This window comes from Pseudorca crassidens, chromosome 15, assembly GCF_039906515.1.
Source record: "Pseudorca crassidens isolate mPseCra1 chromosome 15, mPseCra1.hap1, whole genome shotgun sequence".
Classification (NCBI taxonomy): domain Eukaryota; kingdom Metazoa; phylum Chordata; class Mammalia; order Artiodactyla; family Delphinidae; genus Pseudorca; species Pseudorca crassidens.
The window spans coordinates 40,051,175-40,072,067 of NC_090310.1; the positions used below are offsets into that span (position 1 = coordinate 40,051,175).

The 20,893-nt window shown below is 43.5% G+C and overlaps 2 protein-coding genes and 1 non-coding gene across 8 annotated transcripts in view; 1 reads left to right on the plus strand and 2 right to left on the minus strand.

The window, feature by feature from the left end:
* SNX5 (sorting nexin 5) overlaps positions 1-10,344 on the minus strand; it is a 22,999-nt gene extending 12,655 nt beyond the window's left edge. For 2 of the 5 annotated variants that reach the window (XM_067707308.1, XM_067707310.1), the window contains exons 1-2: positions 9,883-10,103; positions 70-174 (exon numbers count right to left, since the gene is read on the minus strand). In XM_067707308.1, the coding sequence (XP_067563409.1) occupies positions 70-174; positions 9,883-9,933 (156 nt within the window). In that variant the 5' untranslated portion in view covers positions 9,934-10,103. Of the gene's footprint in view, positions 1-69; positions 175-9,882; positions 10,104-10,203 lie in introns of those variants that run through there. The other 3 variants (XM_067707307.1, XM_067707306.1, XM_067707309.1) reach the window with 3 other exon arrangements.
* On the minus strand, positions 4,727-4,963 carry LOC137208242 (small nucleolar RNA SNORD17). Its single transcript, XR_010935561.1, has one exon. It is a non-coding gene; the product is annotated as a small nucleolar RNA SNORD17 (small nucleolar RNA).
* Positions 10,333-20,083, plus strand: MGME1 (mitochondrial genome maintenance exonuclease 1). Of its 2 annotated transcripts, none has more exons than XM_067707312.1 (5): positions 10,333-10,467; positions 11,706-12,283; positions 15,419-15,638; positions 18,388-18,520; positions 18,908-20,083. In XM_067707312.1, exons 2-5 carry the CDS (start codon positions 11,773-11,775, stop codon positions 19,067-19,069), a joined length of 1,026 nt encoding a protein of 341 aa, XP_067563413.1. In that variant the 5' UTR covers positions 10,333-10,467; positions 11,706-11,772; the 3' UTR covers positions 19,070-20,083. The 2 variants fall into 2 exon arrangements, with proteins under 2 accessions (XP_067563413.1, XP_067563412.1); XM_067707311.1 differs by lacking the exon at positions 10,333-10,467 and adding an exon at positions 10,474-10,628.
* Positions 20,084-20,893: the final 810 nt, after the last annotated feature.

Sequence of the window (20,893 nt, forward strand, 5' to 3'; positions counted from 1 at the left end):
ACACCCACTGTGAATAACAAGGCTGCAACCTGGCACTGTTTTTATTACTGAAGTCATTCTGTCACTTACCTTGGTGTGCACCGTAAATTTGACTTTATCCCTCTCACTGAGTGCATCAGGTATGTCAATCTGAAGCGAGGGATCAACATTCAGGTCCACTGACACAGATCTCAGCTGAAATACATTTTTTGGCTATTAGTCTCAAGTTCATTTTAGTCCTAAAAAGTATCCTTCCAAAAATGGGGAGCTAGTAATTAAAAAGCAGTCTATACAAGACTTCTATTGTTCTATTTTAGAACAAAGTTGAGATAGTATTTGAAACTGTGGGGAAACCTGCTCTTAAATGCATGGGTGGGTCCAGTGAATTCCTGTAATCTAAACAAAGCAACTATATAATTCTAATATCATGTACATTACATACTTTATGTGTACATGAAAAATACATTTAACCAAATAATTGAAGAACTGTACTAAGAATAAGAAGGCTTCAACTGGATAAAACGAAATCTTGAACTTCTTACATAAATGCCCAAATTACAAGAATATTCAAGAGGCGTTAACAGACTGTACGTATATCTGAAAGTTAGAGGCTGGGAAAACTTGGAAGTACAGAGAACAGTCAGGTGGTATGGGATCTTGCGTGGAGAGATAAAAACCCAACTCAAGAGTGGACCTATTGATATTCAGGGACTGCAAGGAGATGCGAAATCTAGACACAAGAAGTGAATTGTAAAAACCAACAAAGGCCTTAATTATCAGAATTCTACTGCGATTACACATAAGGAAGAAGTGTGAGCACTGCCCTGGAAACAAAAGTAAATGATTTTTGTTAGTTGGAAACTCAGAGGAAAATAATATCCAACTCCAGTTTTGACTGTTTAAAAAGAATTCTTGGAAGAAGTGGACTGTTAGGAAAACGTGGTTAAAATGGTCTTGCTTAAAAAAAAAGCTTTCCTACTGAGTCTAAAATATGATAATTTCTTTCATTCTTAAGACAGACAAGCTGACAGTGGATCTGAAGGCCTGACACAAATAAGAGATTGCAGGGATTAAACATCTCATCCTTCCCCCAGCCCCCAACTGTAAACTAGTGCTAAAGTTGCCAGAACCCTCTAGACTATTAAGGAAAATGCCAAGTGAAGACTGGAGTTAAGAGGATGAGAGAACAGGGAATCCTGAGTATTTCCCTTTAAATTTCCCTTTGAATTCCTTTCTTCAAAATAAAAAGACCAAAGACTGATGAACTTCTGAAAATAGAAAAACTGGTTCTATTAGGTATGAAAAGATTAAACATATTCTCTAAGAACACATGGATTACTTCTCTCTCCTTTGTAGTATCTCAGAAACTGTCAGTACTTCCCTTTTTCCTTCAGCACTGTGACCAAGAAAAAAATTTTAATTGCAAAAACCAGAGTGAGCCCTTAGAACAATGGCTTTCCTCTAAGAACTAAGGCTCACGTTCTTGCCACCAGAACTTGATTTTTAACATCAAGTATTTTAAGATCACAATATACTTAACAGTTCCTTACATATCAACCTAAATACATCTTCCAAGTGAACTCGTGATGACTCCTATGAAATATTTGCTTGTTTGGCTTAATTTTCACATGTCCATTTATGAAATCTCTGCAAAGAAAGATAAAGCTTCAAGGTCAGGGATACTTCATTTTATCACAGCTGTGACTCTCTGACATATTTCTGATAAAAGCTTCCTTCCTTCTGATAATTTACCACTGGGCAAATGCAGCATTCAAAAAGACCTCAAAATATACACTAAATTTGACTGCAGAGAATACTGGCCACCCCACTGATCTCATGTTTGTACGCGTCAAGAGTCAGTACACGAATAAAGTAGGTCAGGTTACTGGTGGAAAGATGGGGCCGGCCCAGGGACCGTGTCTAAGGTGCATTTCCCTGAGTTCAGCAACAACAGCCATGATTCCTGAGATTCCATTTCCCAACGAGGTCACAAATCCTGGTTTCCAGCAGTCTCTCAATTTCTGAACATACCGTCAATTCCATTTTAGCTCACTCCCAGCCCAGTGAGCCTGCGAGCACCACAAGGACTGCCTTGGGAATTAGGGTTAGAAGACCCAAGGGGAATGTAATCTAGTAAACGGGGCTCATTGAAGCACCAGTCAAAGCAGCAATGGACTTCACCAGCGAACATCAGATGCCACCTCTTTCCCACACCTCCAACCATACAGAAGTAACAGCCCAGGTTATTCACTGTGTTACTATCTTCTTGTCAGCAAAGATATTTTGTTTTTTAGTCTAAGAGTGTGATGAGAACACAAAATAACAAAAACCACTAGAGGTTTGGAAAGACTGTGCACTATAACAAGATGCCAAGCACCCAGCTTCTCCAGCAGTAATCACTTTTGCCTAAATATACCACCCTAGGAAGGGACTCAACAATCCCACCACCTGACATGATAAACACTCCCACCCCACCACGAAAACAAAACAATTAAAAAAAAAAAAAAGAAACCCACAACAGATAACACGAAAAAGTCTGCGTTTGGGCCTCAAAGAATTGTCTGAAAAAGGATGGTGGCAAAATTCTGAGTATGCAGACCATCACCAACTCAAATGATCCCTATTCACAAGTCAAAGGAACTTTCTTGTATTGTAGCAAGATAACCCTCCAGATAATGAAGCCCATAAATCACCAAGGAGTAAAAAGTTGTGAAACGTTTAAACCTTCTAAGTCAGCACTGTCTCCTCACTCCGGAAGCATCAACTGTGATTAAAAGCTCAGCATTCCTTTTTCTGCTTGGTCAACAGAACCAACACTCCATAGCCCCACGGCACAGTACTTGCTAAATAATCAACAGGGTGGAGGGTACAGCAAGTGAGTGACACGCCTCCATACACTTTCGCCCACTCACCATCTCTGCCCCCTAGCCTAAGTAAGTGCCCAGAGTGCTGCCTTAGCCCTGTTGGCCAACACTGTCTGACCTGGGCCACAGGTGTCAAAACGACTGGGACAGCTGTTTAAAGCAGCGAGGAGAGGCAGGCAGGAGAGGCAGGCTTCAGAACAGTCTAACCTTAGGCACGTTAACTTTCCCTTTCCCATTCCCTTAGGTCACTGGTGAGAATCAAATTTAAAACACATTTATTCTCCAATGCGCAATGTTGTTTTAAAAGAGACTTTCTTTTGTAGATTTCCACAGAAACCACTACATCACATACTCCAACTTTTAGATGGAGTTTCAGTCCCCAATATACTTCCTTATCAGACTAATCCTTACAGTAAGGATTACAGTGATCTTTGTGAGAAGAAAAGGGGGTAAACAAGCATCGCTTCATTTAGAAAACAAAATTTTAACTGTTTTAAGAAATCTGAAGGCTTGGTAAGAGAGCTGAAAAGGAGAAAAACTAAATCAATCCCTGTGCATTCCCTCACTTGTTCATCAGCCTCCCAGCTGGGGCACCTGACACTGGCCACAGGACAGATGTGCAAAGCTCTGAGCTGCTAAGGACCACTTTTGGTCCAGATCTCACTTATGACTCACTTTGGTACACAACTTTAATTTAACGCCATTGCAAAGCCTCCTCTTCAAAAGGTTAAGTGGCACACAGATGGCAAAGAGCACCTCTGTGGCTGGACGACACAGAAAGCCAGATTCAGAAATTCAGAACCCACAGAAGAAGATACGTAAAGTATAAAAAATGTTATGGCAGCTGCAGACTCCAGTTTACATTACTGCCATATAGCCAAATGACAAACACAATGGGAAGAAATCATCTCCACAGTCACTCCGATCTGCTAGAATGGCGTCTAGTTGAATAGCCACTTAAGTCTAACCAGTTTTGTATACATGCAAGAAATTGAATATGCCAGCCCCTATATTTCCATCTTAATTTGAATGTTGCAAGGAAACTACTGCAGATAGAAGAAAAGCCTGCATGTATACACTGAAATGACTTTCCATTCTCCAGTACCGAAGCAGAAATGTACTTAACCAGCACATGCTACATCAGTGTGCCTCTCCTTCAAACTGTTTCTCTCCTAAGGATTCTGCTTTGCTTTCCCTTCACCCAATGGCTAAGGTAAAAGACCCCTACCAGGGAGAGGGCCAATATGACAAATAATCTTTGAATGGTCTGTAAACAGCATGGAGTCAGAACAGGCAAGAAACAACCAGGCCATATTTCAGCTAGACAGGTACGGATACCTTGCCTAATCCAATACTCACTAGTGAGGAAATAAAACCAAAAATGCTCTGCAGCAGACACACTGGATTTGCAGTAATTTCTGAAAACTGACTCACATGATACATACTTACGAAACATATATTACTTTGTTACTGTTTCAGCTCACAGGAAGGAAGTGCTCTGTAAGAAATTCTCATACTGTATCTTTCTCCGAACCCCTCCTTATGGCTCAAATACTGTAATGGTACTGAATTATTTCTCACTATTTTCTCCCACCCTGAAGGTAACCAAAACTTGTCTGTGTTCTATCCCACTTATCCCTGAGGCACTGGTGCATGAAAAACAATTGAACTGACTGTGCAATACATGAGCTGCTTTTACAGGTATGTGTTCATCTCCCCCCCCACCACTGGCTCCCCCCTTCCTATAATTCAGGCCTGCCAGTATCATATCATAGTCCTCAAGGACAACAGAACCAAAGACTTCTAGATCTCAGTCTACTAACATAGATAATAGTTATGGAAACTAGCCACAAGCTTAACAACTAGATAAAGAGCTGCAGCAAGTGATCAGATTTCCACCACTCATCTTGGTGAGATGAGACCCACAGGGACCCATCCCTGCTGACACCAACCATTCTTACCGGCAGTCCACCAACACACAAGCTGTCCACAGTAGAACACTGCAGACTGCAGGGCATTTGGAGGCTACGCAGCCCAGAGCTCCTAGAACAGAAATCCAGGCTTCGAAGAAGGTCAGTGCAGCGCACTCAGCGAATGGATAAACTGAATCATCATTTCACAAGGCTGCAAGCCCACGAGCCAGTGGAATCCCAACGTGGAACCAGAAAGAGATTAAGTTGAATTATTGGCTAAAACAAAATTCATTGTGAAATTCATCTAATTACAATCCATCTAATTGCAAGATACCTGGATTATTTTCAGGAGTTCACAAAGTGAAACGCTTAACCACATGATCTATAATGACCTAGCACAGAAATTCTATTGGGAATCAACATACCACTGCTACAGAGGAAGAAGCTGCCACAGACAAAAAACTAATTTCCTCCATTCAAAGCTAAAGCCCTTCACCTACTACTAGATTTCATCAAGTCTCCCAAAAATTCCTGGTCTATCAAGTCCACGGCTCCTTACTACAAAGCAGTCTTACTTTATGATCAACCCAAGATGAAATAGAAAAAGATTTGAGAATAAAATTTACCTTCACCAACAAGGATGATTCAGCAACGTGGATGGAGCTGAGCTTGAGCTTGTGTCATGAGTTAAAGATACAAATGGCAGCGTGGAGAGAAGAAAAGCTTGCCTGCTTCCTGGTGGGATTCCTTGTACGCTAGTCAGAGGCACCACACATTTCGCAGATCTTTCAGATATAAATATTTCAGCCCTTCATCCCTCACCAGATACCTGGTCCCCACTAGCACAACATGTAAGCTTTGTACTGCTCTTCATTAAAGATCAGGTGAAAGCCTTAAGGCTGGTGACATTTGCATTTGTGCTCCTCACCATTTACACTAACTAGACCCAAAGGCTTAGGGACCTGCCCCTCAAAAACAAGTAAACCATAAACTCTTCTGGCAGAAAACGCATACCACAGACTAACATAAGCAACTATTTTGAGAAAACTACACTTTTCTCTCCAGACCATATAGCAGTGCCTGAAAAAGTTACACCAAATTTCTAAAAGGAAGCGGGGGAGTCAAGCCAAGAACCCAATCTCTAAACTAAAGTTCAGTCTCTCCTGAACCTCAAACTACAACTTCACTCCTCCCTGTGTATTTACGGTTTGCCTTTGGGGTATGAAACAGTTGAGAAATTCCATATCCCCCTTTCAGGGGGAAATCTCTCTTCTTAAGAGTTAACTCAATGGCCAATCAGAAAATATACAGGTGTTGGAGGTGAAGTATCTTTTTTTTTCTTTTGGGGGGGGGAGCTAGTTTCTCATGTAAAGATGTAGAGAACCTTCTCAATTTGAACCTGTAAAAAACAAATTTGCTATTCATGCAAGACAAGATTTCCCACTATCCCTTCACTATTTCAAAAATAAAAGGCAGAACTTATAAAGCGCAAAAATACTTTTCTCTGAATAACTGGGTTCATTAAAAGGTTGTTTCCCTAAATACAACCTAACTTCACTATATGTGCCTTTCACCACTGGCCAGTGGTACTACTGACCTACAGAAGTACATCCTAATATCCTCAAGCAATCAGGACAACAGAGCAAAAAAGCAGGATTTTTAAACCAAGTTCCACCCTGTAGCACATTTCTCAGTGATCTTCAATTCTGCACCACAATGCTTTGTGAGTACTGTGGCATCCGAGCCTCAGGTTTCCACTGTCCAAAGGGGGCAGTGAACTCCAACATGGTAAACACAGCAGAGTTTGTAACTCTCAACTGCCCAGAACCCTTTACCATTTTTTGGTAAGGCTCCTCAGTACTGGGGGGAAGGCTAATTCTACCAAAGATAGTCAACGATCTGACCCACCCATATCACACCATTTTAGAAAGTTTAAATTGGTGATTCTCAACCAAGGGACATTTGACAGTGTCTGCATTTATTTTTGACTGTCACTGATGAAGGGAAGAGAGCTACAGGCACCCAATAAAGGCCAGGAATACTGCTACAATATGCAGGAAGGACAATTCCCCACAACAAAAAATTATCAAGCCCAGAATGTCAATCGGTAATGCTCAGGTTAAGAAACCCTGGTTTAAACTGAAGCTCTACATTAGATGTTAGTCACTTACTACGTCTCATAGCAAATGAGAATTTGGATCTCAGAATCCAGAAAATTCTCTCATAGTTGCCCTAAGCCATTTCTTCCTACAGCCAAAAAAAAAGTGGGCAGATCATGACCTGCTATAGTAGTATTCACAAATGGGGATCTTAAGACACTGTCTGCAAGTTACTGATCCAGAACTAAGGCTTGGGCAGCTTTGAGAAGCCACACTTCCCAAATTTAAGAAGTCAAGCCATAAACATAGTACAAAACTTCAGTCCACAAGAATCAGTTACTCTGGACTTGCTGCAGTATTGGTGAAAATTCAGGACTGTTCCTATACTAACATAAATTTTAACACTCTTCATCTAAGCTGGTGGAGAGTGGTGTCCCTAGAGACAACTTCCACACCAGTTAACAATCTGCAAACCAGAGCAGCAGCATAAATGTAAAACATTAATGACTGGCTCTGGGAAGGAAACACTGTCTACCCAAAGCCCATGTAACCAACTAGTGAAAGTTAAGGTGAAAGTAACAGCACTAGGCTGGGGAGGGCCCTTACAGATTCTCCTGTGTGATCATTTGCTTCAGTCCACTAACAAGTTAAGAATAATAAAAATCCCAGGAGACAATCAGGACTCGCACTCCATTTGCCGTAGGTTGGCAAGACTAACAGGACCAAGACTCATCACAATAGACATACACTGAGTCTGTGAGTGGGAGCCTAAACGCGCTGCCCACTGTTTAAAGGACCTTTTGGCAAACAGGAAGCCTGGGTCAATATCTTATGGGAACAAGGTTCTGCATAATCTCCATTTCTCCCCCCAACCTTTAAAAACTCCAGACACCTTAGAATGTTGATGCAGCCAGTGCGCGAGGCAGGGCGGGGACTGCACTACACCAGTTTCTTTATCGTGAAGATGCGGCCTAATGGTGTTAAAGGTTCAGTTAAATTTCTCAGGGGCTCGACTTAGCAAAACCTTACTTTTCTAAATTTAAAGACCAGAACACCATCTTTCCCATCAGTAGAGGACTAGTTAAAGAACAAATTAATCGGGTTTCCCTGGTGGCGCAGTGGTTGGGAGTCCGCCTGCCAATGCAGGGGACACGGGTTCGTGCCCCGGTCCGGGAAGATCCCACGTGCCGCGGAGCGGCTGGGCCCGTGAGCCATGGCCGCTGAGCCTGCGCGTCCGGAGGCTGTGCTCCGCAACGGTGAGAGGCCCGCGTACCGCAAAAAAAACAAACAAACAAACAAACAAAAAAAAACAAAAAAAAGAACAAATTAATCATGCAACTGCTTTCTGGGAAAGGAGACAAATCAACACCTTCAGCTCAAAAGGATATGACTAAATGGAAGTGCCAGGCTACCGGATATAGGCCAGTACTCCTGTTTTGCTGAACTAGCCAAAAGTTCTGCAGGAGCACTCAAAATCCTCAAGAATTAATTATGTTCCCTGCCTTATTAGCAGGTCTAAACCTCAAGAACCCCTATCCTCATGGAAATTCCAAAGCAATCAGAAAGTTTAAACTTACATTTTCAGCAAAAATGTAAAATATTTGTTAACTAACAAAGTTGAATTACAGCAAGAGAACAGTTTGCCCAAGATTTGCCCTCCTGTTATTCCACTCTTGTCCCAAACTCCCCTTTGGTGAACAGTAAAAATCATCTAGACTTGATCCACATGCCAGGACTAGTATCGGATACCAGGAAGTAAAATGAAGCCACGTGTTACAGTAATATTTTATTAAGTTTACTATTTCCTTATTTCTGCAATTAAAAGAAAACCAGGAAGAAAATTCTATATAATCCTTTCCTGTAGTCCCTAAAACCAGGAGGCAGGAAACAGCCTTCAGAATCCTCTTTTGCTCAAGGATCAGAATGGTGGGGAAGTTACTTTAAAAACCAACCATAGGTATACTATACTAACAAATAGGAAGGTCGGTTGAAGTTTTAAACAGCTGTCTAAAATAAATTCTGGACCAAGAAAGAAGATGGAAGGTAGGGGATGGGGAGGGGAATCCATCTACCCAAATTTCTATTCAGCCATCTAAACGTCTAGTGAGAAAACTACCTTTGGAATGTTCTAGAAAGATGGTTCTCAAGTTCCCACTTCCGGCTTTAGGGAAGGAAAAAAAAATTACTTCTTTCCACTTTGAAATAAAAATACCCCAACCAAGACCCTATCCTCACGTTTCATTTCAGTAACTAATACAGCAGTGACCCCCTTGCTGAACAATCCCGCAGCCGTGTGCGACCTTTGGCACCACTAGATGAAAAGCTCTCTCCAAAGAGCTGTGGATCAAAAATGCCTTTGATTTCTTAAGAGATGCCTTCCACGTTACTTAAATGTCAGAGCGCCTCGAATTTCTAGATTAGTTATTTTGATTTTCTGTTAGAAAAACGTTTCTGTTGACGATTCTGCACAAAACGTTGCGGCTCATACCAACCCCTGTATATTTCAAACTAACTTATAAGTAAAGGACGAATCAAAGTGGAGGCTTACCTCAATCTTCAATTGGTTATGGTGACATAAATTGACTGCATTAGTCACCTTTTAGACCTCAAGATCCAAGCGGCATGGGGGTACCTGACATCAACACGCAAATCTTAAGAGCGAAACTTAAGTTCAACTATTTGAGCACCTCCTAAAAATGACAGCACTCCCTCCCGGAGCGGCGCACTGAGCGCTTATGAAGTTGCAAGAGACACTCTCGATACCTGACTGGACTGAATCTCCCCAGTATTTTGGAGGGGCTGGGGTGCGGTTTCGAGCTCCGTCGTTTGCTGCAAAGCGGGTCACGCGTGCACCGCGCGGTCTCCCCCGAGAAGTTTTAGCAACTTTCCACGCCGAGCGCGCGCTCCCGCGTCTCCGGCCCCTGCCCCGCGAGGCCCCCCCCCCGGGAACCACGGCAAAGAGCGTGGGAGTCTGGGTGACCGCCGGGGCCTCCCGGCCCGGGGGGCCGAGGGCGGCCAGGGCCTCACCTTGCTGCGGTCCTCCTCCTGCTGCTGCAGCAACTCGGGAACCGCGGCCATGGCGACGCGGGCCTCGAGCGTGGCCGCCTGGCTGTGCGAGGAGAGAAGAGGCTGGGCCGCCGCCGCCGCCAGGGCTCGTCTCGAGGGCGGCCGCGGCCCCGCCTCCGCCAGCCTCTCTGCCCGACGGCGGCGGGAGGCCTCACGACTCCTCCACCGTCCCAGCAGCCCCAGGAAAGGCGAGCGGCGCCCCACGTGCTCCCCCAGGGCGGCCTCCCCCGTCCCCGCTGCCGTCCATCTTGGAGCCGGGCAAAGAAGCTACGGGGGGCCTACCCTCGCTCCGAGCCACGCAGAAGCCGCCGACCACCGGCCGCCACGGGGACGCGGTGCCCCTGACACTCTCCCAACGAGGCGCTTCTCAAGAAAGGCTGCGCGCTCTTGGAGGGACGGAATTTATTATTCAGTCAGAGTCCAAGATGGCGACGAGCTCTGACGTAAACGAAATCTCGTGAGAGAGAGAGAAGGCGAGATTTGGAGGCGCCCGCGCTTCTGCGTGCGGGGAGGGTCTCCCCACGGATCGCTCGAGTGTCCACTGAGGTGCACGAGGGGCTAGGGGTGGGGCGTGAGCACCGCAGTGTATGCTGGGGCCGCCGTGCCTGGGGCGGGGCCTAAGTCTGGAGCAAAGCGCGGGACTGACGAAAGTACCTGCTCGCGGGATTGTCGCGCCCTGGAGCTAGCAGAGCGCGCCGGCTTCCGAGGTACCTCCCCTGCCGGCCCTCCCTAACTCTGACGCCCGCCCGAGGGGCCGCCGCCGTCCTGTCCCCGCTGGGGCTGCGCCTCCGCCGGAGCGGAGATTGGGCGGTGGGCCTTGCTGATGGCCTCTAGCCGGCAGGTCAATGGGGACCCTTCAGGAGCGCGAGTGCCGCGTCTTGAGCGGGCCGGGTCGCAGTGGTGCCCACCTTGGAGGGTGTGAGGGGTTAGATGAGAACTCTCCACGCAGGATACGTAGCAGAGAATCTGGTGTTTAGGGATGAGTGGAGGCACTGTTAACTGTCGCCGCTCCTCGAGCGTCCTGTGTTTCTTTGTCTCACACACGCCTACCTTCGTGGCCGGCACATGGCTCCATAGCTGGGGACATGTGGCCCCAAGCTGTCTAGTTCACGTTTAACAGGTGCCGGTCCTTTAGAAATAGTTTTGTCCGAGTATTACTGAGTCCAAGCTCGGCTGCAGGACAAGCCAATAAATTGACAGATGAGCTGTTAGGGTAAAGTATAGAGACCTTATTCAGAAAGCCAGCAGCCAGAGAAGATGGTGGACTTATGTCCCAAAGAACTATCTTCCCCAGTTAGAGTTAAGGCTTCTTTTATACTAAAAGGGGAGGGGGTGTGGCTGCTTGTTGCCCACTTCTTGGTGCCAGAATCCTTTGTTCTTACAGCTGTCCACGCAGGTCTGGTCACAGTGTTCCTATATACCTGCAACAAGATCGTTATTTTCTGTTCTGCAACTTTTTAATCTCTATATGATTGGAAAAGTGTTAATACCTTTAAAGGTCAGAGCCTTGAGAATGGGTTCTCCTGTGTATTTCAGGCTATAGGCAACGTACTTTTCCAAAAGGTGCAGAGCCGAAAAGACTAAGCCCCCTGCAACAGGGCACAAAGGTTAGAGCTAAAGTAATAGATTCAGTATGGAGTTAGGTTTGTTTTCCTCTGATAAACATGTCGAAAAAGCGTACCGAATACAATTTTAATGTGCAATATCATACTGTTGCAGCTTTCGCTTTGATGGTTCAAATATTTAACACATTTGATATCTAACACCACTTTTCTCTTTGATAGGAAAGCGAAAATTAAAAAGGTCCTCGACATTACAAGTAGACTAGAGGGAAGTGAAAAAAATCTGAAGATGAAGGTATTTCAGACCATCTGCAGGCAGCTTAAAAGTTCAAAGGGGTTTTCTGTAGAACCAGCCCCCCGTGTGGTCTTCTCCACTTCCTCTTATTTGTGTGGCCGGAAGAAAAAAGTGAACCCTTACGAAGAAGTGGACCAAGAAAAGTACTCTGATTTAGTAAGGTCTGTCTTGTCATTCAGAGGCCATGCTCAGGCGCCACAGTCTTTGTTTGAGGAAGATGCTTTACTCTACGGACCTGTGAGGAAGTGTAAGGCCCCAAAGCAAGAAGAAGCAGGAGTTCCACGAAACTGGTGTCCTCTCTTCAATCCAGAGAAAAGCGGAAAACCAAATGCAACAAATGATCCTACAATTCCTTTGAAAATCCCTTTGCAAAGGAATACGATACCAAGTGTGACCCGAATCCTTCAGCAGACCATGACCTCAGAACAGATTTCCTGTTTGGAGAGGTGGAAACGTCGGATGATTCTGGAACTGGGAGAGGATGGCTTTGCAGAATATACTTCAAGTAATTTTCTTAATCCTGATTCTGTATGGTTATTATGTTTTCCAGAATACAGAGCACCAGTGTCAAAAGGATGAGTTGTTCTTTTTCTAACGTTAACTAGTGAGGAACTACTTTCAAATGATAATTAGTATTAACAGCATTTTTTATATATTAACTCATTTAATCCTCATGACAACTCTATGAAGCACAGATACTATTATCCCCATTTCACAGATAAAATTGAAGCACAGAGATCAAGTACTTTGACTAAAGATGTATGAAATTCATTTATTTTATAAGGTACAAACTTAAGTATTAGAATTGCCTGTTTCGTTTGATTATGGGACAATCGCTTCATAATGGAATTCTAGTTGTTTGCTAGGCATTCTGTTCAGAATCTAGTAAATACCCCCTTGCTCTGCTTATCAGCAGAGACTGACTCATAAATTTAAAGATGGGCAAAAAGCCAGAACATGTGATCTGTATTTAGGTCTTAGTAAATTGAGATTATCGGATGTTCTTCATTAGGAACTGAATTGATAAACTTCAGCCTTCAACTCCTAACTCACTAACTTCTTAGACAAGTGAAGAGAATAGCTTTCTTAAAATAGATTCCATTCAAAAGCAAGATGAAAGAAAAGACCAATGGTACAGGAGAATTAGCTGGTCCCCCATCAGGATTATAGTTGTTGAAGCTAAGTTTTACACTGAGCATTCCTTAGGCCATGCTTCCCAGAGAGCAGTACATGTACCCCTCGTGGTACACAAGAACTTTAATTTTTAATTTAAGAGCAATGCACTTATTTTGAGGCATCTTAGAAAAAACCTGTGTGTATGCATAACACATTAAACCTGTGGTCACGTGTTTTAAAGAAAAAAGTATTTAGGTGGCACTTGGACATGGCAAAAATGGTCAAGGCCGGAGCCCCATGTAAATTCCTTGGCTCCCTGGGGCAAGGACTATATGCAGGAGCTAATTGCCTTTTATTTTTATAAAAATTTATTTTATTTACTTTTGGCTGCGTTGGGTCTTCATTGCTGCGCGCGGGCTTTCTCTAGTTGCGGTGTGCGGGGGCTACTCTTCATTGCGGTGCGCGGGCTTCTCATTGCAGTGGCTTCTCTTGTTGTGAATCACGGGCTCTAGGCACACAGGCTTCAGTAGTTGTAGCACGTGGGCTCAGTAGTTGTGGCTTGAGGGCTCTAGAGCAAAGGCTCAGTAGTTGTGGCGCACGGGCTTCGTTGCTCCACAGCATGTGGGATCTTCCCCGGCCAGGGCTCGAACCTATGTTCCCTGCGTTGGCAGGCGAATTCTTAACCACTGCGCCACCAGGGAAGTCCTACACTGACTTTAAATTCTAAAATATCCACGCTGTCAGTCAGAATATAGGAAACTCATGTGTTTTTTTTTTTAATACGTTTTATTTACTGGGACTTGAAAACATTTCACTTTTATTCCTTTAATTGAGTGAATTACTCTGACTTGATGCTATCTGCGATAACTCTTGAATCTTTTAAGATTTATTTTCACAAGTTTAATCACGTTTAACGTTCTCAGCTTTACAATCCTAAGGGATTCTGTAACCCAGATCCCATGTTTGTTGCCCCTTAAATATGAAGACCTCCCTGGGGTTAAGACTGCAGTGGGGAATGAGTTGTCTATTTGCTTGACTGTTGATAAACAAATTTTTTTCCTTCATGTTTTTAATATGTTTGTGTTCTGCTTCAGTAAAACTAGTCTGTAGATAAATACTGCTCTTCTTTTCCCTAGGTTTTAATTCCATAAGGCTTAAATTTGTAGGCCTTTTATGTGCTAATAAGTCCAATTAAGCCAAGTAAATTTGGAGTAGAATAACTTATTTCCTCAGTTGAATTTCACTTCACTTTCCAAGTAATCTCCCTGAAGCAATTCCACTTTTTGCCAATGGTAGAACTGACCTTTCAAAATCTTTGTAAAAAATACTTGACAAAGGTAATATGGTTTGACATTACCTCATTAGATGAGATGGTTTTCCTCATTTTCTGTGGGTCTGTCTCCAAGCATGTATATTTCCTGCTCTGTTTCTGTGTGTATCTTCCTGATTTTTCATCTCTCACTCTGCTGTGTCAGGGACCAGAATGACCTTAGGCTCTGGTGCCAGGCCCCAGGCCAGCATTTTGCTTTGAGGCAAATTAACAGCACTGCCTAGGCCTTCTTCATTAAAATGGGGGTGATGATCTTATCTTGCCAGGTTGTTGTGTTTGAAAGTTAACAGTTTGAAAGCGCCAAGGCCACTGCTTAGCACAGCAATACCCTGTTTTTCTTTCTTTCTCTCCTTCCCTTATCAAAATTCAAGTGAATATGTAGTGTTTCTTGCATTTGTTGAATATGTTTGTGTCCTCTTTTCTTAAAAGTGTATGAGAAGGGACTTCCCTGGTGGTCCAGTGGTTAAGACTCCACACTTCCATTGCAAGGAGCACGGGTTTGATCGCTGGTCAGGGAACCAAGAACCCACATGCTACATGGAGGCCAAAAAAAAAAAGTGTACGAGGAAAAAAAATTCAGGACAGAGCCACTGTCGTAGGCTGTTCTTGCCCTAAAAGAAAGTGCAGGAGAAAAATGTCATATATTTTCCTCCTCTCTGCCCCAAATCCCACAACATTAATTTGTGTGTGCCTTGATTTTCACTCTTTGCCAGTCACTAAGCCTGTTGGTAAAAGGATGCCTCCACCTATGTTCATAATTAAGATTTGGTTGTAAAAAGAACTGTAAACAAGCACAGTTCCCTAATATTTATCACAGCTAGTTAACTTACTGGTTACCTAACTTAAACGGACACTTAAATTCACACTTAAATTCTGTGTGAATTCACTAGGTTTGGTCCTGTAAGCCCAGATCTTCAATTCTAGATTTGACCTAATGCTACTAGAAATACTTCATTTTAATCTATTTTATTATCTAAGCTCTACTAGTCCCTTTTGTTTTCAAAGTGCATTCTTAGTGTATTTCACAAGAGGCTGAAATATGGTGTCTTAGGGGTTGTCACTTAAAGGTAACTCATGTAATTTTTAATTTGATTGTTGAGAGTTTTACAGAGTATCTGTTCGTTAGTATTAGCTTTGTTTGGGGGTTTTTTTGTTATTGCTGTTGTTTTCCTTTTCCCCTGATTTTCTTTTCAGACATGTTTTTACAAGGGAAACAGTTTCATGAAGCCTTGGAAAGCATACTGTCACCCCAGGGGAACTTAAAAGAGCCTGATGAAAATCTTCTCAAATCCGGCTACATCCAAAGTATCCAGCATGTTCTGAGAGATGTCAGTGGAGTGCAGGCTCTGGAAAGCGCTGTTAAACATGAGACCCTAAAGTATGTAGGTCTGCTGGACTGTGTAGCTGATTATCAGTAAGTATTCAATTTTTTACATCAAGTGTGGAGGTGAATTCATTCTGGGTGGGACACATGGTTCCCTTCCAATGCTAGTTTTTCCTTTTAATTCCTGCTTCAAGGTGTGGCCTCTGTAAAGTCACATCAGGTAAGAGCCATCTCATACTTGTAAATCTATCTACATTCCGAAGTCAAAGTGTTTCGTGGAGAAAAGGTACAACTTTCCAGTATCCCTAAGATGGCCTTTTTTCCAGCATGTTCCCCTCCCCTCCCCCCACCCACCCCTAGCAAAGTACCAGCCGTGAGATCCAATTTGATTCCTGCATTTTCTTTCCTGTTTCCCTAAAAATAGCACCTTGATCTGTTGGCCCTGAAAGTCAACTCTTTGCCTGGCTTCCAGGCTGTGTTTGACATGGATAGGAACTCTGAGCTTAATAAAGCTTCCCGTGGCTTTTAAATTGCTGCTTTGTTCCTGTTTTCACCACTTACTCCTGATTTCAAGGGTAGATATAACCTGCAGATACCCCTATTCCCAAAAAAAAAAAAAAAGGAAAGAAAAAAGCATATGAGCGATACAGTAGGATAAGGGGAAAATCTGTGAGTGAAACCCTTGGAACTCTAGTTAAAAGTTACTGGGCTCTGGAGACAGGCTGCCTGAGTTTGGTTTCTGGCTTTTCTTCTTAACCCTGGGCTACTTACTTGGCTTTGGCTTCTCTGTACCTCAATTTGTTTATCTGTAAAATAGGGCAAATAATAGTACCTACCTCATAGGTTTGTTATAGACGTTAAATGAGACATTCCCTGTACGGTACTTAAAATGCACACTATCTACTCAGTAAATGTTAGCAACATTATTTTGATCCTATTCTCTCTTGATCCTATTCTCTTTTTAACTGCTGTTGGGTATGAATGAACCATATCCAGTTCCCTGTTGGGAGCACTCAGGTTATTCTAGTTTTTCAGTTACAAACTACAGCAATGACCGTGTCTCCTCCTATTCTGTCGTGAGTTTCTCTTGGCAGGCGCACGGGTTCGTTGGTTTGTTTGTTTTGGTGAATGATATGTGAGGTTTGGATAAATTCCGTTGATCTGAAGTAGGCCTGGGCGTGAATACTTCTTAAATTTTCCAGGCATGTGTCACTTGCACCCAGGATAGCAAACCGTTGCTCTATGGTACAGACCTAAAAGGGAAATTGCGGGGCCACAGGGAACATGCGTTTTAACACTGTTTTGTCATTTCAGCCTGCATTTCAAAATAAATTAGGCTGAGCAAAATAAATTAGCTCTTTTTATTTGTTAAAGAGCTATTTGTGGACTGTCTCATTACAATTTTAATTTGGGTTTATACTACTAAGTTTTTTTCCATGTTATTAAGTTCTACAAGTTATAGTACATTGCTAGAAACAGTGGTACGTGGCAGAAGTCTTTACTGTAGGGTGTTTTGATTTTTTTCAAGAGAGAGAACTGGGAATGGTAGTGCCCTGGGGATGCTGGGGCCCTCTCTTCATTTGCATAGATTGTCAAGCTCTACAGCAATAGAAAACAGTTATAAAGATGACATGTTACCTCTGTACCTGCACAGTCCAGTAGAGTAGCCTTTAGCCATAAAAGACCATCATTAAGCACGTGACTGTGGCCAGTCCAAACAGAGGTATGCTGTAAATGTACAAACTAGATTTCAATGACTTTGTACAAAAGAGAATGTAAAATATCTCATTAATAACTTTTTAATATTAATTATATATTGAAATGATATTTTGGATACGTTGGGGTAAATAAAATATTAAAATTTCATCTTTTTTTTTTCTTTTTGGATGTAGCTACTAGAAAATTTTAAATAATGTGTGTAGCTCGCATTTTATTTCTTTAGACGGTGCTATTCTAGACTTTATAGATTTTATAAATACCTTGCATAAGTTGTAATCTAGTGCTACGGTGACAGGAAGGTAGCTCTGTGCAGATCTCCCTCTACACTGCTGGTTTTGAAGCTGAAGTGAGCAGATAGAGCCCTTTGAGAATCACCGGTTCTCAGTGCACCCACCCTGCAGCCCTTTTGACATCTGTGCTTGGCAAGTGTAAAAGTCCACCGGGATGGGGTGGGGGTGGGGGATGTACTGGTTATTTAACTTAAAAAAAGTGGCAGGAATTTTTCTATTTTCCCAATATCCCTAATAGTAATATCCCTACCCTGTGTGTAAACTTTTAGGACAGGGACCAGGTCTTCTTATTTATATTTCTGCATATAGTTGGTGCCTGTTAAGTGTTGATGGATTTGAGCTCCAGCTTTGGTTTCTGAGGCACCACGATGCTTAGTCCTTTACGATGGGGACTTTGCTACTGGTCTGTTGTGGTTCATTCTGATAGACGTTTGAAGCCAAATCAACTAAGATAATAATAGTTTCAATTCCCTTGTCAACTGTTAAACCATGGAGGTCCAAAGGAACGTCTAGAAAGTTTAGAAGCTTGTGCTGGAGGAGTTGTTTCCCAGCACTCGCACCTGGGCCCGCACCTGCAGCTCCCATGGGTGCACTTAGGAAGCATCTTCCGTCATACCTTGTGGCTGACCTGAATGAGGGGCTCAAAGGAAAGAGAACGTCACACCTCTTCAACCCTAAGTAAAGCTCAGGAGAGCCGACTTCTTGGAATGTGGGGAATAGAAGCAACAGTCATTGGGTGACAAGTAGCAAACTGTGTAAGAAGAGGCTTAGCCTAATAACGTTTTAGTGTGCACTATTACCTTCAAGGGCTTCCTTTGGTTTCTCTTTAGGGGCAAGCTGTGTGTGATTGATTGGAAGACATCGGAGAAGCGAAAGCCTTTCATCCAAAATACATTTGACAACCCGCTGCAAGTCGTGGCGTATGTTGGTGCCATAAACCATGACATCAACTACAGCTTTCAGGTCAGGACGCGGAGCCTCCGCTTACTTAAAGCTTTGCTCGATGCTGGGTTATAGCTCCTTCCCTCCTTAGGGTTTTATTCTGTTTGTAACCCACTGCTTACTCTGTTGCTGTCCTTCTACCACTTCAGAAAGCACTTTCCCCCTCTTCCTGGGCTTTTTGTTGTTGTTAATCTTTAACGATCACAGTCCATTCTTCAGCATCTTAACTGTCATCTTTGTGTTCTTGTGTATCCTGGGGCAGTCTTTCATCCACCCGCCTTAGAAATTGAGTTGGGAGCTGTTACTGTAGATTGTTCTGTTCTGAGTGTGCCCTGGAGTAAGAAGGAAATGGACCTCAACTCTGTTGCTACTGTGGAGATGCTGGAATTGCCCTGTGTTCCTTCCTAGGTTCAGTGCGGCTTGATCGTGGTTGCCTACAAAGACGGGTCCCCTGCCCACCCACATTTCATGGACGCAGAGCTCTGCTCCCAGTACTGGGCAAAGTGGCTTCTTCGACTAGAAGAATATACAAAGAAGGAAAAGAACCAGAATATTCAGAAACTAGATTAAAGGGCAGGAAGCTGTGTGGGAACGTTCAGAGCTTTCTCAAAGTTTGGGAACATGTATCGCTGTTTCCTGTGATCTGGAACGAGGTGCCACAGGGTCTGAGAGCTGCAGTAACACAAGCAGAACTAGTAATTTGTTGAAATTTATTGCAACCAAAAAGGCAAAGCCAGAAAAGTTAAATTTAAAGAGCTGGACTTAAGCACATAAAAGACCAGCTCTGCTACCTCTGACTAGCATTTACCCGAAAAAAAGGCAAGCAACACTGGCACAGTGTTGGTGGCTCTTGGACCCCCATAGACCTTTCTGTGTCCCAGGCAGGGCGCCCAGTCTTTGAACTGAGAGATTCAGGGCGGTGAGGCTTGGTGTGCCGAGCATTTCCCCTGGGTACACCGGGGGGAGGGCTGTGCGCACCCCAGGGTATGTGTGCAGTGAGAATTCCTATCAGCCAACCACTGCTGCCAGTGCCGGCTCCTAAAACTTGTTTTATGTATGTGGTTCCCTGTATTTCATTTGGGGGAAAAAGCTTCCATTTGACATTTTTGAAAAATAAACATGATTCCTTAGCCTCAAGTAGACATTGCTCTCTGGACAGATGGAGCACACTCACCTTATTGTGGGCAGTGCCCCTTGGCATCCCACCAGATAACCCTCAGAAGCAGCCAGGCTCTAGTCTGAGAATCGTAATTGTAGGTATTTTGGTAGCTAGCTTCTGGTTTGAGTCAAGGGATTGTGTACATGGAGAAAATGTATTGTTTGTGGAATTTTCCAGCTATGGGAAACAATAATAACATGTAATTTTTTCCTATGTTTGGTAAGTAATAAAACTGACTAGTTGCCCCTGGGTTCGGGAGACTTAATAAACGCCCACTACAGCCCTGGGGGAAGGCTCCCTGTTTTATGGAGTAGATTAGCATTTAAGTTACAGTTGCTGTCTTAAAATAGTAGGATGCTACAAACACTTTTTTCCTTCATTAGCCATTAATTATAAGAAATAAAATACAAGATGTGATTAAGGAATGAGGCTTTTGGTTTTGCTTTTTATTTAAATTTGTGCATTTATAGAGTGATTTCACAAACCTGGAATTGTTTAGATTTTGTTTCTAAATTCAGAATTTTACCATTGACCCAGTACCTCTGGGGCATGTTGTATGTACATGCACACACGAAGGAGATGCCCTTGACGATGGTCACCTCACACAGAAAGTAAGCTTCGGGTAGGAGGGGGGAGGATTGAGGGAGACCTGGTGTTGACTCCACACACGTCACATATTTTTCAAGCAGCGTATATTCCTGTAACCTGTAATTTCCAAAGTCAGAAACCAAGTGAGAGCATTCGGAGTTGTCCCAGCAGGTGTGGCCACTGCTCCACCAAGCCTCACCCTAGAGGTGGGGAGCCCAGACCCAGCAGGTTCTCTCGGCTTAAGATAAACACACCTCGGACCTGTTACTCTGTCCCAAGTCTCCCAAGCTGAGGTGGCACGAATTGTTCCATGAAAGACCCTCAGTCCAACCGGGAAGGCGTGGTGAGAGTGAAAACAGTTAAGGCCCCCGGAACTGCACCGGTTCCTCCCTGCATCCGCCACACGCCTCAGGCTCACCAGTGAAGGAGGCTCTCAGTCCCCTGAGCCGGGGAGGTCAACTGAAAAGAGCTTGTCTCACTACTACGGCAGAAGAGGAAGTTTCTCACGGAGTCACAGCTCTTCCAGAACTACCGTGGGTGTTCCTAATATTTGGAACCACTTGTTCCCTTAAGCGATGTGGCATGTTAAACTCCAGGGAAGGGAAACAGGATTTGCAACAGGATAATTAAAGTATTTGTGAAAGGAA

Coding starts and splice junctions, on each gene's coding strand:
- MGME1 (XM_067707312.1), top strand. CDS start 11,773: ATGAAGGTATTTCAGACCATCTGCAGGCAGCTTAAAAGTTCAAAGGGG. Junction 12,284..15,418: donor CTTTGCAGAATATACTTCAA/GTAATTTTCTTA, acceptor TTTTCTTTTCAG/ACATGTTTTTACAAGGGAAA. Junction 18,521..18,907: donor ACATCAACTACAGCTTTCAG/GTCAGGACGCGG, acceptor GTTCCTTCCTAG/GTTCAGTGCGGCTTGATCGT.